The sequence below is a fragment of the Melopsittacus undulatus genome, chromosome 2, assembly GCF_012275295.1.
Source record: "Melopsittacus undulatus isolate bMelUnd1 chromosome 2, bMelUnd1.mat.Z, whole genome shotgun sequence".
Classification (NCBI taxonomy): domain Eukaryota; kingdom Metazoa; phylum Chordata; class Aves; order Psittaciformes; family Psittaculidae; genus Melopsittacus; species Melopsittacus undulatus.
Genome location: NC_047528.1, coordinates 7,219,559 through 7,235,999, shown reverse-complemented (window position 1 = coordinate 7,235,999; position 16,441 = coordinate 7,219,559). Strand labels below are relative to the sequence as shown.

Sequence of the window (16,441 nt, the reverse complement as noted above, 5' to 3'; positions counted from 1 at the left end):
TGGAAGTATTTATCCCAGAACTTTCAGTAACACCTCAAGCAATCTGTGGGAGCAGCAGAACCAGGCTCTTGCTTGCTCAGTTAAGCCATTTGTGATCCCCAAACTTATATGTACTGTTGCAGGTTCCATTCCTTGCCCTGCAATGAACCAGGACATCACCACACAGCAGTTACCACCAAGGATGATACAATGGTACCTCTAAAAACTTGACTGCAACCCCCTTGATTAAGAAAATGGTATTTTTTATTGGTTTAAAGAAAAAAATTCAAGCCCCCATGTTGTTAGAAAGTACAAATGTGAGAGACTGGGGCACATTTACAGCAGAGAACCAAGAACTGGAACCACAGGAAAAGGGATTACCAACAGCTTTCAGTCAGCAGGCAACTTCCACATAACCCTTCCTTATCTCCCTGTAGTTCCTTCCTGCTCTTTTTCTCCATAGTAATTACCTTGCTCAAGAGCATGAGAGATGCTGATTGCAGAAAACAAGACAAGGGAATGCCAGGAACTTGGTTGGAAAGAAGATGCACAGGAGGGTTTTAAAAGGTAAAATTCCAGTGTTGGGTTCACTTCGTTCCTAGAGGATAGGAAAAGGCTGGAAACAGAAAAGGCCATGTTAGGAAAACACTCAACTATCAAAGTGTGTCAAAGCTGAGAGAACTTTTCCATAGAACTGGAATTTTAAGAGCCTGGGGACAAGAAGCATTGCCTGAGTCTTTCTGAAACAGAGTTGCCCTTTAAGCTGCCAAGACTCCTTTCTGTAGAAGGGCTTCAGTGTGAGCGCAGCCAAAGCTGGAAGACAAGGGGACTGCCCCAGCCATTTATTAATGTCAAATATGCTGTCCCATGAATCAGGGCAGTTTGGAAGCCTTACAGAAGGACCAGTGCACCTGGCTGGGTGAGCTCAGCATCGGGCTCCACGCTGCTCCAAGGGGAAAGCTGCGCTCTGAGCTTTCAATAGTTTGTCCTGCAAACAATTTTCATTTAGGAAGGCTTTTATTGAGGAGCCATCAGCAAACAGATCATGCAGAATGGGAACAATGCACAAAGTGGGGGGGAGGGAAGAACCCACACAAGGCACAGCCCCTATTATTTGTCACTTCATAAGATGTAGCCAGCACAAGTGTCACGTTTGCTCAAGAGAATAGCTTCGAAAGCTTCCTGGCTTGAAAGAACTGAGTGCTTGTGGGACACACACACACAAGATATACCCAGAGTTTTCTTTGGCAACCATCATCACAGTGGCAGATATTTTGGAATGGGGACAAACAAGCAAAGGCAGAAACAAAATGCTGCTGCAGATTGTGCATGCTCAGCCAGTTATCAGCAGAGTGAGTCTGGGCCCAGCCCTGACCATTTGGTACAGCACAGAATGGAAAATCCACCTGAGGCAGCTTTGACCAATAAGCTGCCATAAAACTAAGGAAAAAGGAAATATTGACTTCTTTTCCAGTGTTGATTCCCAAGGGGAAGGACTGTTTGATTTCTTTACAAACAGCAGGGCCAGTTCCCCTATGCCTTCTCTACCAAGCATCACATTAAGATGTGATTTCTGCTCCCCTGCTCCTGATGGTTTACAGCAGCTGAAGATGTCTGAAATCCAATGCCACTGAAGGCAGCAGGAGTTTCATCATCAACAGCACTGCCATTTAAATCAGCTGTATATATGAGCAGCCAGGACAACCACTTAGCACAGTGAGGAAGGCATCAACCCTAGAACAAGAGCTCTTTACTTCATGGTAAAGGACAGCATTTGAGAAGAGCAGAAGAGGAAAGCAAGCCAGAGCAGGCAGCTCAACCCTTGCACTTTGGCTGAAATCTGTTATCTGAGAATGCTCTCCATCTGTCTGCTGCCTGCTTCTCATGGGCACAAGCAATGGTTAGCACTGCAACACAGGCAAGGAAGCAGGAGTGAAATGTTCCAATGACCATGTGATAGGGCCTGGCCCTAATCCCAGCATAGCCAGCAGAGGTACAGTGGTCACAGCTGCTGCAGTACCACTTCAGTGGCTGTGCCTGGCCTCTTTAATTCCACTGCTTCATGTAGCAGATTTCCAAGGCTCGAGCTTGCTGCACTGATTTTGGGTCCAAAGGGTTGCGGCTGCGCAGGTCCAGGTGATGGGCTCCATCGGGGATCACAATTGCTATGAGAGAATCACTGATGTTCTGGGTCACCCCACCTGCAGACCATGGGTCCAGGCCACCGTTGCTGTAAGGAAAGAACATCTCATTAGGGTACATCTGCACAGCAGTCAACCCACAACTAGGTTTCATAGGATCACAGAACAGTTTGGGTTGGAAGGGACCTTAAAAACCTCATCCGGCTCCAACCTCCTGCCACAGGCAGGGACACCTTCCACTAGAGCAGCTTGCTTCAAGCCCCTGTGTCCAACCTGGCCTTGAACACTGCCAGGGATGGGGCAACCACAGCTTCTCTGGGCACCCTGTGCCAGTGCCTCACCATCCACACAGCGAAAATAACCCTCACAGTAAAGAATGTTTTCCATATGTGCTAACAGAAACAGACCTCAGCCTTGTCTCTGTCTTGTGCCCACCTCTCTGCTGAGAGGACCCTTCCTGACAGAGGTGTGAGCTATTGCAGGTTTAAGCAGGGGGGTTGGAACTGGATGATCTTAAGGTCTTTTCCAACCCTAACTATTCTATGATTCTAAGCAGGGCTATGCACCTGTCATTATCTGCTTGCTCAGATATAACAGTGCCACAGTCTCTGGCTGCCACTTGCCTCTGTCATAAAAGGGTCAGGTCTCCTGTACCAATGCATGTGCAAATTCCCAAACCAAATCACCCTGCTTCCTCAGTCTGCCATAAACTAACAACCAACCCTTTAGAGCTGGATTTTCAGGAAGTTCCAACTTCTGCTGTCTCAGCTGGGTGCCAGCCTGGTTTTGCAGAGAAACCCTCGGACCTTCTGTTAGTGCCCTTACTTCTAACAACCACCATATTAAAATAAAGCTTTATCCCTCAAGAAGCCATCTAAACTGACTCTCTGTGTGACACGACAAGGTAATGCAATTTACTCCCCCTCCTCCTTCCTCATCCCAAATCACTGAAGGGATTCCTTGCACTGGCTCCAAAACATGCCTGATTTACAGAGCAAGCCAATGGTTGAACTAGGGTGAGAGGTTTGCATCTCATTTGTAGCTTTGGACTTACTGTATTTTATTTTCCTTTACCACAGGGTTCTTCCACAAGTGGTCCATCTTTCTGCACAGAGAAATCAACACCCATGTATACGGAACTGTGCAGATCTAGATCTGTTCCTTACTTAATTACACTGGACCTGCTTGCTAAAGGAAACATTAGAAATGGGCTATAGTATGGCAGTGTAAATTTCTAGGAGGATCCTAAAACATCCTTGAGCCTTAAGAGATAAGCAGCAAGAAAAATACCACAATGGCAGCACCAGAAAACAATAGAAAGAAATAATGAACAAAAAGAGTTTTGTAGAAGCAATTAAGAGTAAAAGGCTGCTGAGGGCTGAACTCATACTGTGTTTCTTCATTAAACCTCCCCAAGTATCTCTGTAGTTCTTTGTTTTCACTGATTCTCAATATGGACTTAGAAGAGAAACATTTTGTATCTGCAGAACAAAAAGCACCCAGAGCTGCCCAAAGCAAAAAGCATTGGATTTCAAAGGTCGCCTGAATCAGCAGAGCACCTTGGCAACAGGGGGATGAGTTGCTGAGAGACCCAAGGCATACATGAACTTGGATCTTTTGGTCCCAGTCATGTGGAAAGAAAGCATGGCACAAGAAAACAGCCCTGGCTCTGGGTTTTCTGGGAGCTTCTGGCTGCATCCTCTGCAGCTCCTGCCAAGTGATGGCACCAGAGGCACTGACACAGGCTGGGAAGTGGTACTTGCCCAGAGGAGGGCTCGCCACAAAATAACCATAACCCATAACAGTTACACAGAGTAAAATGATTCAGTACCAACTGGAATAGATCATCTGTGTTAAAACAAGCACACACACAACACTCAGTTGTCCATCTTACAGGACAGGAGTTTCCCCAATAGAAACAGAAGTAACAGAAGAGAATAAAGTCAGCCATTCCTTTCCAGCAGTGGCAAGCTGGGCTTCAGAAACTAACGCAAAATATCAGCACACTAGTCCTGTTTTCAATTCATAATATTGCCCTGACATCGTAAATAGGGTCCTGCCTATCCCACAGCAAAATGTTCCCTTTCCTATCATCTCCTCAGAGCCTCCTCAGCCCTCCAGCCCGGTGTGTAAAACCTCTCCTTGTTCTGGGCAATCACAGCAGCACTGTCTGTGCATCCTTTTCTAACATGCCCACTCTCCACAGCTGCCAAGCTTCCTTTTATTAACATTTTAACTCTCACCTTTTCTCTTCAGCCAGGCACTGTTCTGCCTTCTTTCCCTCCATTCCATTCTCTTATGCAAACAATCCCCTCTTCTGCACTTAGCTCCAGTACCTCTCAAAACAGAACCTTCACTTGCTGCCTCTCCCCTGCCAGTACAGAACTAGGTGGGTGCCCTAACTTTTGAAACATACAGCTTAGCTGTGACCCATCCAGACTGAAAACCAGCAGTTTTTTACACTGTGCACACCAAATTCTGTGCTGTCTGATGTAACCTGGGCTGACTCTGACTACCTTATATGTTGATGACAAGATTACCAACTGCTCTCTGCCACCACCTGCATGAACGGTGTTAAAACGCTATTTCCACCATGCAGTACTTCCACACCAAGAACACTGTGTTCCAGTAAGAGTAGAAATTGCTGGAAGAGAAAGGGCAAAACAGGTTCTGAAAACCCCAATTCCCTCAATCCAGTGTTTCAATAGGGTTGTGCTGCCCAGGACAGGGAAGTAGTATCTGCTTACAGCTAAGTAAGCATTCACACACCACATACCTCCAAGAAGGGAGATTCCTGCATTGATAACATACCATCCACCAGTGTGAATCTGCAGAGTGATGCACTGCTCACAGAGGGAGAAGCAACACCACCAGTTTAAGCATCCTGGATAAATCCATCCTACACTGTCTCTCTTCAGAAGGAGTGTTTTTCCCCTCCCTGCACTACAGTGCTGTGCAAGTTGCCTGACACTTGAAGCTTTCACCCCACAGGGAGCTGCTTTCCCTGGTAAACATAGGGATATTTTCTGGAAAGCACTCTGTAGTGTTCAAGAATAAAAGGCTCTTATATAAATGTACAGTGTTGACAATGTATTTGTTTGAAGAGAAACAACCCAGCTTTGTGTGTACAGCACTGCTCCATTCATTTGATTGCTTTCAAGCTTTTCTCATTTCAAGCTCCTTCAGCTGGCATAAATTCTTAAACACTTATTTAGATTTGTTTGCTTGTCCATTGCTTACAAAGCAGATTTCTACTGTACAGAGAGCTGTGAGGCCTTGGAAATAAGAACACCCTGCAGGAAATAAGTTAAACCAACAATTTTTATTTCCTTATTAAAAAGTTCTCCAAAAAAGGGTGGAAATTCTCGCTCTAAAGCAGATATCCTGCTGGGAGAGAAACAGCAAGAGGGAAACAAGAGGAAAGCAACAGGCCTTTGGAGCCAAACAGACCAAGGCTAACAGCTGAAATCCAGAGCATAATCCCCAGTTCAAGTAAGGACTCTGCTTTTAAAATACACACCTATTTACCAGGTCCAACAGACTGATTCTAGTTTAAATAGATGCAGGTTTTGTTTTTTAAAAGGCCTTGCACAGTTTTAGCCACAGTACAAAGGAATATATATATACACACACACACACACACACATATATATATATATATATATATATATATCTCCAGGAGCTGCCCACAGTGGGGAATCAGCACAGCAAGTCAGAATCCTGAAGCACAGGCTTCAATAGGTTTATTAAATGCCTCCTTACCATCCAACAACCTAACCAACAGCCAATACTTAGCTTAGCTCTGTATCACCCTACAGCAGAAGTCCAGCTACATGAACCTCCCTTTAAAGAAAGCAGAGTTTAACCTTAAAGATAAGGAAGGCTGAACTGAAGGCTGAGTGGAAAGCAAGCAGCATGCACTAGACTGAAACACTTCTTTCACTTTTTGTCCCAACACAAATGTGTTTCAGACAAACTTGTATTAGCAATATGCCTGTCTAGAATGGGAACATCTCTTTGTATGAAACTTGCCAAATTACCACTAAAAGAAAAGGGCAATTGGCAGTAACAGGAAAGTTCCCCAAGTTACTTCCCTCTCTTTCCTGTATCAAAGAGAAAGAGGAATGTTACACCAGCCCCAGAGCAACAATTTCAGTGACTGTGATGCTGTGTTATAGCCAGAGCTTGTTTAGACTTTCCCTTTATGTCAAAGAGACAGTGCTTTAGCTTCAGAAAAAGCTAGAGGGATCTACCAGCATGGGAAACCTGGACTTTGGCCACAAGATAAGAATTCCATATGGGAAGAACAACAGCTGGCAGCTTCCCAACCCAGACTTTTCTTATAGTCACAGTGACAGAACTGTTGGCTTCTTTGGCCACTAGAGATTGACCATATTAGTCTCAAGAGCAACACAAAGCATTGCCCATCTTTTATTCAGCTGGAGACAGATCCTTCTGCTACTTAGTGCAGGCTCTCTGCACTGACAATACTAACTGGTGGAAGACTCCACTTGAAGCTGAAACAAGGCTCACCTGAAGACAATGTTGCTGTGTGAACTGATGTTTTTCCCTCCATACATAGACAGAATCCAAGAGGGGCGAGGCCTCACATTCCACAGCCTGTAACATTCTTCTGAAAGTGCATCAAAGTCCCATTTCTGAGGCTCAAACATGTCATTGACACCATCTGTGCACATGGGCATCACCATCTCAGTGCAAGCCTGAAAGAACGAGTAGGGCAACAAGATGTATTCCCAGGCACCTGTCAGTGCTTCAGTAAAAAAGCTCAAACAGCATTTGACAGCTGAATGACTTGTCAATTCTCATTAACTCCAGCTCAAAAACCTCACTGGGTTGCAATTTAGGAAGGATGGAGTGCATACCTGATAGTACCAACCCATCTGGCCCAGACTCTTTGTTGCAGTCTCAGACATATCTAAGCATGAGACTCCTCCTGAGTAATTGTAGTACAAATTTACTGCCTGGAAAACATTCTGCAGCAACAGCTTGTCGGGGAGACTGGGATCCTTCAAGAACTTGCAGACTTCCTGAAACAGAGAAGGAGGAGTCTAAATCTATAAGAAATAATTATAAATACATTGATACCTCATAGGGTATCAATTACTTGTCAAAATACAGTCAGTCCACTTCCAGACAGCATCCTTCTATGCAATGCTATACCCTGAACATTATCACAAAAAGCAGTATCCATTTGCATAGTGGATGTTACTATGAGGAACCTGAAACTTTACATTTCCTTATTAAAAACATTTATAAACAGTGCAAAACTTGATATTTCATTTAGCAAGCTTTTCAATCCCTTTTCCATACTTTAAAATGGATCATGAAGTGTTTAGCTCTTCTGTAATAAAAGATAACACATGCAAATGTATAACAAAGAAGCTTCATGTATAGGCTGGCGTTGGAAGATGCACAGTTTGCACTGGCCAAGAAGTGAACTTACTATCCTTCCCTCCCCTGTGTAATCTTTTCCATCACTTTCATTGTGGAAGCTAGGAAGTTGATCCCTCCCTTGTTCCCTACAGACAAGCACAGCTTCCACATTTTGCCATTCCAAGCAGGTTTTATGGTTTGGAGGGAATTAGTTAAACCAAATGGTGGATTCTACAAGACACTGATTCTCAATTACCTGTATAGGCCAAGCTGGCAGAGGCTGCAAGAAGTCAGCTTTGTAGGGGTAGTTCACCATAGCCAAGTTTACCCATGTTTCACTCAGCCAGTTTTTCAGTAGAACAGCATCCTGGGAACTTCTTAATGGGCTGCACAACAGGAATGCCTTTGAAAGCCACTGTAAACCTGCATCTTTAATAAGAGATAAAACAACAATTAGTGTATTGTGTTGTGTCATTAACACATAGGTCAGTTGTATTGCTGCTAAAAGCAAGTTTCACTTACAACTAATCTGGAGAAATTATTCAACATACAGTCAAGCACAGCAGATCAGATTTTAGTCAGCATCTCCGAGTGAAAAGAAAAAATCTGCATACTTCAGTGTATGGGAATGTCACAGCTAAGATAACTATGTAAAAACCAAGGACAGACTGCACAGAATGGTTTGGGTTGGAAGGGACCCTAAAGATCAGCTAGTTCCAAACTAGATGTGAATGCAATACAGGATTATAGAATCACTTGGGTTGGAAAAGAACCTTAAGTCCACCAGTTAACCCAGCATTGCCAAATCCATCACTATTGTATGTCCCCCAAGCACCGCACCTACATGTCTTAAATACCTCCAGGGATGGTGATTCCACCACTTCCCTGAGCAGCCTGTTCCAATGCTTAACAACTCTTTTGGCAGAGAAATATTTCCTAATATCCAGTCTAAATCTCCTCTGGTGCAACTGGAGGCCATTGCCTCTCATCCTATTGCTTGGTACTTGAGAAAGGACATCAACACCCACCTTGCTACAACCTTCTCTAAAGTAGCTGTAGAACCATAGAGTCATTTTAGGTTGGAAGACACCCTTAAGAGATCAAGTCCAACTGAGTCCTGAGAACTGAATCATAGAATAGTTTTGGTTGGAAAGGACCTTAAGATCATCCAGTTCCAACCCCCTGCATGGGCAGGGACACCTCACACCAGACCATGTTGCCCAAGGCTCTGTCCAACTAGGCCTTGAACACTGCCAGGGATGGAACATCCATGAGGATTTCAGTGATTTCCTACACCCAGTTGCCTCAGCTGGCATTCAAAGTAACAACTACCTGGGCTGCTTTGCCAAAAAGGCATAAAAGCCTTGAGGTTCTGATCTGAAGTCAGCTCCTGTCAGACCTTAGGGATCTCTGGACCTGGGCTCTGAAATCACACCAGGCCTGAATGAAGCTGTGATCCAACAAAGCAGACACTAAAGAGAAAATAAATTCATTTGGCATTTTCCAGTACTAAAGAGTATCGTTTCAAGAAAACCCAATACATACACAGGTGAAAGCCATAACACAAGCTTGCTAAGTGTTCAAGGCCAGGTTGGAAGGAGCTTGGAGCAACCTGCTGCAGTGGAAGATGACCGTGTCCACAGCATGGGGTTGGAACTGGATGATTTTAAGATCCCTTCCAACCCAAACCATTCTGTGCTTCTACAACACAATCCTGAACATTACAACCCTTTGGAAACAGTTCTGATGAGGTCTTACCTGTTACGGAAAGGTTGTTAATGGCATTCCAGGAATTCCGGATACTTTCTGCACAGCCTGTCCCACTCTTTCTGAAATCATTGGTCACTATGCTGAAGTAAGTGCCACATGGAACCAAATCACCAAACTGCCAGATGGGGGCAGAGGCTGCCAGGGCTCTGCAAAGGGACATAAAGAGATCCTGAACCTCTGCAAATTGAACTTACACCCCCTGGTCAATACCCTCCCACAGCCAGGATCAAAGTAGCATCTGCAATTCAGCTTGGAACACTGAGTCATAGGCAAACTAACTATAATGCTGCAAAACTCTTCCATAGGCCTGCATGCACAGGCTGTTGAAGACTGGAAGTCTTCAACACCAGTAACAAAGGTACCAGTAAATATATAATGTAGGAATTCAGACATGCTTCAGTATTTTCCATTCTCAGAATGCACTGTGCAAACTCAACTGAAGAGAGCCCCTTCCCACAAAAATCTACTCTCCAGCAAACGCAGGGGAATTGCTATTCCTGTTTTCCAGAGGGGAATTAAGGCATTGAGGAGATTAAAGACTTGCCTCAAGTCATCAGGAAGTTTGATGACCCTCAAAAAACATTGTGCATAGTAGGGGTTAATAATTGTTTTAATAGATAGCTCTGAAAATATACACCATTCAGTACCCACTGACCTGCAGTTGTCTTTATTAGTCAAACAGTGCCTCTTCCCAAACTAAAAGTAACTTAATTTTTCCTCCCAAGTAGTGAAAAATCAATGATACTTCACTCAGTGCTGCAGTATTTATAGCAGGGAAGTAACAAATGCCTGCTCTGTGTTTGAGCAGGATGAGTACACTCACCCAACTACCATATGGGGGTACTTCATCCTAAACCAGGCTGCAAGCATTCCTCCATAAGATCCTCCTATAGCTATGACAGGGCTGTAACGGGCTCCTGCAATGGTCGTCTTTAAGTACTCAATGAGTACTGCAAAGTCTGCCAGAGCTTGTTCTGATGTCAGGTAATTCAGATGCTTGGAATCCTGAGACAAAGAAAGCAGGTTATATACAGCACAGGAGTGATTCCCACCAGCAGCCTTTGTATCCCCTACAGCTGGTGTAGAATTCCAAATCTGTTCCTGATAACAAATGGAATTTTCTCTGCAGGTCTTGAGTGCCTTAAGGTGCCAGGAGATCTCAGAATGATTTTTCTTTTAATCCTAGCATTAATAGTTACAAAAACAGTTGTGTTCTTCTAACACATTTGAATCTTACTGGGGTAAACAGTCATTGCACAGGTAAGAACCACAATAGGCAGCATTATGTTTGCTCAGAAAACATTTAAGGAAGAGAAAAGACAACACTTACACTGAAAGACTCATTCCCAAATGGCAAAGATTCCTCCATAATATCTATGTTCAGCAAATACCAACATGGCATTAAGTTCTTCAGCCACATCCCACATAAAACCCTGGTTGGAGGAAAACAGGCACTGAAATGAGCTAAATCAATTCTTTTCAAAGTCTCTGCTTCAGTCTAGTGTATTCCAACTCTTATTCTTTGATTAGAAAGGTACCACTATCAAAACACAATCAGAAAGACAGTGCAATTTGGCTTTAAAGTATCACTGAAGTAAACCACACAAAACTGGTATCTACCCAGAGACAGGGACACATACAAAGAAAATATGTGTATTTTAATGCTGCAAAATATTAAGCAGTATTGTCTTGTGAGTACACACAGGCCAGAACTCCTATGGCATGAGCCTAACCCATAGGAAATAAATACTCCAGCAGAAGAGCATGTATTTGAGTTAGGGGTACATTACAGAACACACAATCTGTTTGGCAGTAAACAATAACCTACAGCATTGCAACACACTTATTTTCAACTCCTAACTAACTACAACTTGTTATTACTTGTTGACAGCAGCTTGTTACACCAGTTCTGGAAAGAGTCAGACAGAGATTGCCTGCTGACAGAACAACATGTAAGCAGTCCCTGGTTGCTTTCAGCTCAGCACATGCCACCTCCTGTTGTGTTACTGGTACTTTGGCTTGAAGCAGTGAGAAATACCCACACACCCCATTCTGTATTTGCATCAGGGAAGTAAAAGCTTCTCGGGTATTGTCAGAGAACAAGAATCATTTATCTTTGGTTTTTAAGCCCCCTTGATTTCATTTCACATTTTTTCTCATAGAGGATAAAGCCCTAACAAAATACCCTATTTTATTTGGGGATTCTGAAATAGGTGGAATTTTGTCCAAATTTTTTGCATTCTTAGCTTGGAGCCTCTTATGTTTCTCTGTAAATTTTCTTTGCTTACCCAGTAAGTTAATACAAGTACATCCCTTTGATTGCTATAGGCTTTGAACAGGACCCTCAACCCCCTAAAACTTTCTGTGCTTTTGTTCAGCTTCTTCCTCCTATAGCAACCATAATCATTCCAACCACCTCTTTAAATGATATTCTGACACTGTCACCTTGTTCTTCCTTATTTTTTGGTATGCCACCACTGGAAAGAAAGACTGTAATTCAAGAACCTATTTTCTACATACGGTATTGTTGCAGAACCAGGTGATGTCTCCTTCATTGCCTGTATAAAATAGTATTGGTCCATTGTTTCTCTTCCAGTACTGATCTGCTATTAGATACCGCTGCTGGAATGTAAGATCTTCATCAAATCCAAAGTGATCAACCTGTAACAACATGAAAAACGGGGTCAGAAAGCTGAGATTGCCCCTGGAGTCCACTGGAGGTGCTGACACAGCCACTTTGCAGATAGAAATAAAGACAAAAAGAAGTTCTATAAAGATAAAAATCATTATGGCATTAAATTCATTTATATTTCTAATACATTAAAATTCTACTGCTTTACAAAGAAAAGCAGCCAAAATTAGAGGTGCGTGTGCTGAAGGAGAAATGCTATTTTCATCCAGTAAAGACTAAATCCATGCCTGTTTCATAGCATCATACTTAACATGAGCTATCCTAAATATACTTTGGCAATCAGATATATCTGCTGAAGGGTCACAAAGTATCTGATGTAATACAACTCTGTCAACAAGGAAAGAGTCATTGTCTTGCAATGTTCTGAGTCTAAGGAAAATCCTTTACCAGCCTTACTTATAAAAATACCCAAAGCAAAGCAAACCAAACAAAAACCCCAACACCTCCTTCTTCTCTCCCTCTTCTGGCATAAGGTTCAAATTTAAACAGATTCCTGTTAGGAAGTGGGTGGGATTTTGGTTTTGGTTTGGTTATCATTATTATTAGAAAACACACTAATTCTCTGTAGTTCTTGTGCTAGTTCAGATACTTTTGTGGAAGGCTTCTCTTTCTCTCCTTGCATTTTCACTAATCCACATACCCTCCCCAATTCTTTCCACTGCCTTACAAACACTGCAAGCCCACACATAGCATCTAACCAAACCCCACAGCATCAGCTTTATTCCCTCATCAGAAATTCAGTTTCAGTTAAGGTCAGTTTGCACTATCCCAACTCAATATGCACTATCCCCTTCTCTAAGTGTGCAGAGAATTTCAGTTGCTTTTACAAAGTAACTCCCTGCATGGGCATAAAAGCCTGAAATACCCACACAGGCTTTTACTATAAAAACTAAATCAAAACATAAAACTAGTCCAGAAGAGCTATGCTGCTTAGTTACCATAAATCATCACTACTTCTATTCAGCAGCTGAAGGTGAGCTGTAGCTTCCCAATTTGAATTGTCAGCACAGAGCATCATCTTTTCCTTCCACAGTTTCTTGCTGGCGGTAACAGCCTGACATCTGCTGGCTTGAAGATCTCTGCTCACCCATTTGCCTTTACATCAACACCTCTGCTAAATCTCTCAGATGCTCCAGGAACCAACTTTGCACATTTCCTGTTTTGAGAACATCTGCAAGTAAGTATTAAAAAGTACTAAAACACAAGCAAATTCCAGCAGTAGCTGTTAGTGTAGTGACAGTGTGCTGGGCTGCACCCCCAGCAGCAGGTTGAGGGAGGGAGTTCTCTCCTCTACTGCACTCTCATGAGACCCCTCTGCAGTCCTGTGTCCAGCTCTGGGGCAACAACATAAGGAGGACTTGGAGCTGTTAGAGTGAGTCCAGAGAAGGCCATGGAGATGCTATGAGAGCTGGAGCAGCTCTGCTCTGGAGCCAGGCTGAGAGAGCTGGGCTGGGGCAGCCTGGACAAGAGAAGGCTCCTGAAGGGGAGACCTGAGAGCAGCTCCAGTGCCTAAAGGGGCTACAAGAAGAAACCTGGAGAGGAGCTTGGGACAAGGGTCTGTAGGGACAGGACAAGGGGAATGGCTTTAACCTGATAGAGGGAAGACTGAGATGAGCTCTTAGGCAGAAGCTCTTCCCTGTGAGGGTGCTGAGGCGCTGGCACAGGGTGCCCAGAGAAGCTGTGGCTGCCCCATCCCTGGCAGTGTTCAAGGCCGGGTTGGATGCAGCTTGGAGCAAGCTGCTCTAGTGGAAGGTGTCCCTGCCCGTGGAACTTATCTTCCAAACCAAACCACTCTGTGATTCTCAAAAGACTCTGTGATGACCCAACTGCTAGGCAGGTTCCTCCAACCAGCTCAGGAAAGCCTAACTCTCAACCTACACGATCCAGTACTCTAAGCCATGTACTTATACTTGTTTTGGGTCAAAGGGAGCACATGAACTTAAGGTACACAATCTGCTGTGATGTGTCATTTCCAAACTCCCACAGCTTACTCACTCTCAGGCTGAAGTGAGAGCAGTGTTGCAGCTCATTGCTAGCAGAGCAGCAGGCACAGCTGAAGGTGCATGCATGGCCTTGACAGATAGAAGAGACAAGGTCTTCACCCTGAATGAGCTGATCTCAGTGACTGCTTCCACAACCAGATAAAACCTACTTATGTATGTTCTACAGTTTTGCTCAGTAGGACCATATACTACTTAGTAAGTATGTGATGATGTTCTCATACACGTATTTAAGGGCTCTGTCACTGAAAAGTGCTGACAGCACACGCTGGGCTTAATTTACCTTGACAACTCACCTGCTTCTTTTTAACTTGCACAGTTATCAGTTTTAGTTTCGCTTCCTACATCAGGTATAAGTGATTAGATGCAGAAATGCAGAACAAGGTCAGCAACTGAAAGCCTTTGGTCATAAAACCTTGCAACAATTAAAGACAAGGGACTGGATAAGGCACCTCCAATAAAAAACACAGTACAGTTTATTAAACTCCAACACTATCAGAAGTACAACTAATACATCTTTGGTTCCAGGTCTGCTTGTAAAGGGGAGAAGTTTCTTTCCCTATGTAACTTTCCTGGTTAGACTGCTAGCCAGGGACAGGAAAAAACAGGCCCAGGAGTCCCTAAAAGGCAGACAGGACACATCTAAACTATGCATTGAGCTTTAAAACTCAATTCTACAACCTTCCTGCCTGAAGCCACAGCACCAGTTACAAGACTACAAGAAGCATTTAACTTTCCTGAACTACAAAGATACATACCAAAGCATTCTCAGTGCAGGCAGATTTAATATGGAACAGACAAAAACAAACATACTATTCTATGATTGTATGATACAATGGAGTGGGGAATGCAAGGAGGAAAAACACCAGAGTAATTTAATGGATAAGCATCCTTTCAACACCAGGCTGAGTTTATTGAGGGGGGTACTGTGCAGAGCAGATTCTAAAGCTCATCTTACTGTTCCTGTTCCATAAGAGCTAGCAAGTTAGGATAATACTATTCCAATAGGAATATTTTTTTCCAAGTGAGTTACTTTTATATATTAGAGATATGATTTCCTGCAGTTTCCTTGTGACGGGATGTCAGTGTACTCCCACAAAACAAACCCCAAATCACAATTCTCTATTGAGTCTGCCTCTTAATAGAGAGGGAGAGAAAAGTACAGGAATTTAAGTGTTCTTTGCCAGTTTTAGTAACCACACTGACCACAGTGTCAAGCTTCTCCCTCTTCACCTTGAGCCACACTATAGGCTGACTCACTGCCATCTTCTTTCCCATTTCTCCTCAAGATGTAAACTATTGATAGCTTCATGGCAGCTGAACTGCCTCAGTTCATCATATTCATAACACAAACCGTGAACCTGTAGAAAACCCCAAGACAAGTCCAGACTTCTCCAGAAGAAAAAGTCCCAAGTACCTTATTACTCAATGGAAGAGCAGGAACTCCTTTACTGCTAGGTGATGAAGCTTCACAGCTTGTAGTAACTTGTCTTTGCAAGGGTGAGACACACAATACAACTAAAAAAACCCCACTCCTGATGTGATGAAGCAGTCGGGGAAAAAGGGAGATGTCACAGCTGCTGGTCATGGCCAGGAAACTCAAGGATAGTTTGAATCCATAACATCAAAACACAGTTTTGGAGGTGTCCCAAGGAATATCTCCTCACAAGAGTAAAATCTGCTTCAAAGTGGACTAAGTCAGAGCACATACAAAGTGAAGAAGAACAAGAATAGATGCAAAGGTTTGGACACAGAGGGAAAGCTGCAGCTCAAGAACAGCAGATGGAGCTGCTGTATAGCCTGCAGGAGCACAAGGCAGTATGGGGTTGGAACTAGGTGATCTTAAGGTCCTTTCCAACCCAAACCAGTCTGTGATTCTATGGGAGCTGCTGGTTCTCATCCAACAAGCGCTTCCTTTCACCATCCCTTGTGGAACAGGTATGCAAACAGATAATAAACCCCTCAAACTGACTGAAGTACATTTTACAAGTTAAATCACCCAGGTATTTTTAGCTTTAAGTCAAATTTCATTCAAAAGCTGAACCACAACATTTCTCTTCCACACTTGTGCAAAGGAGTAAGAAACCAGCACTGACTTCTGCAACCAGACTTAATTAGAGCAGATCACAATAACAGAAGAAAACAGCAGTTTAGTCCTCATTTATAATCCTTTACATGTTGGTTAGTAGTAACAATAGTAAAGGTATATGAAGATAGATGAGGTTTTTCCAATTACAATACTCATAATTACAGTTATTGCCAGGATGTCAGAAGGAAGTACAAGGTCCTGAGCAATCTAATGTGATTTTGAAATGAGCACAGCTCGGAGTGGGAGGTTTGACCAGATGACATATAAAGTTCCATCCCAAAAATAAACTATTCTAGGACTAATCCAAACCAGTTATACTGCCTAAAGTGTTAATGTCCTGTAAACAGAAGTTTGGTTAGAAGAAAGTAGAGTCATC

The 16,441-nt window shown here is 43.3% G+C and overlaps 1 protein-coding gene across 1 annotated transcript; it reads right to left on the bottom strand.

The window, feature by feature from the left end:
- Positions 1–225: 225 nt before the first annotated feature.
- PRCP (prolylcarboxypeptidase) lies at positions 226–10,717 on the bottom strand. The gene is given in 9 exon segments (XM_034060045.1): positions 226–2,030; positions 2,032–2,209; positions 6,654–6,841; positions 7,004–7,168; positions 7,771–7,943; positions 9,273–9,430; positions 10,108–10,289; positions 10,615–10,647; positions 10,649–10,717. Coding segments are annotated over 9 exon segments (1,167 nt in total). The 5' UTR covers positions 10,712–10,717; the 3' UTR covers positions 226–2,003.
- Between the last annotated feature and the right edge of the window lie 5,724 nt (positions 10,718–16,441).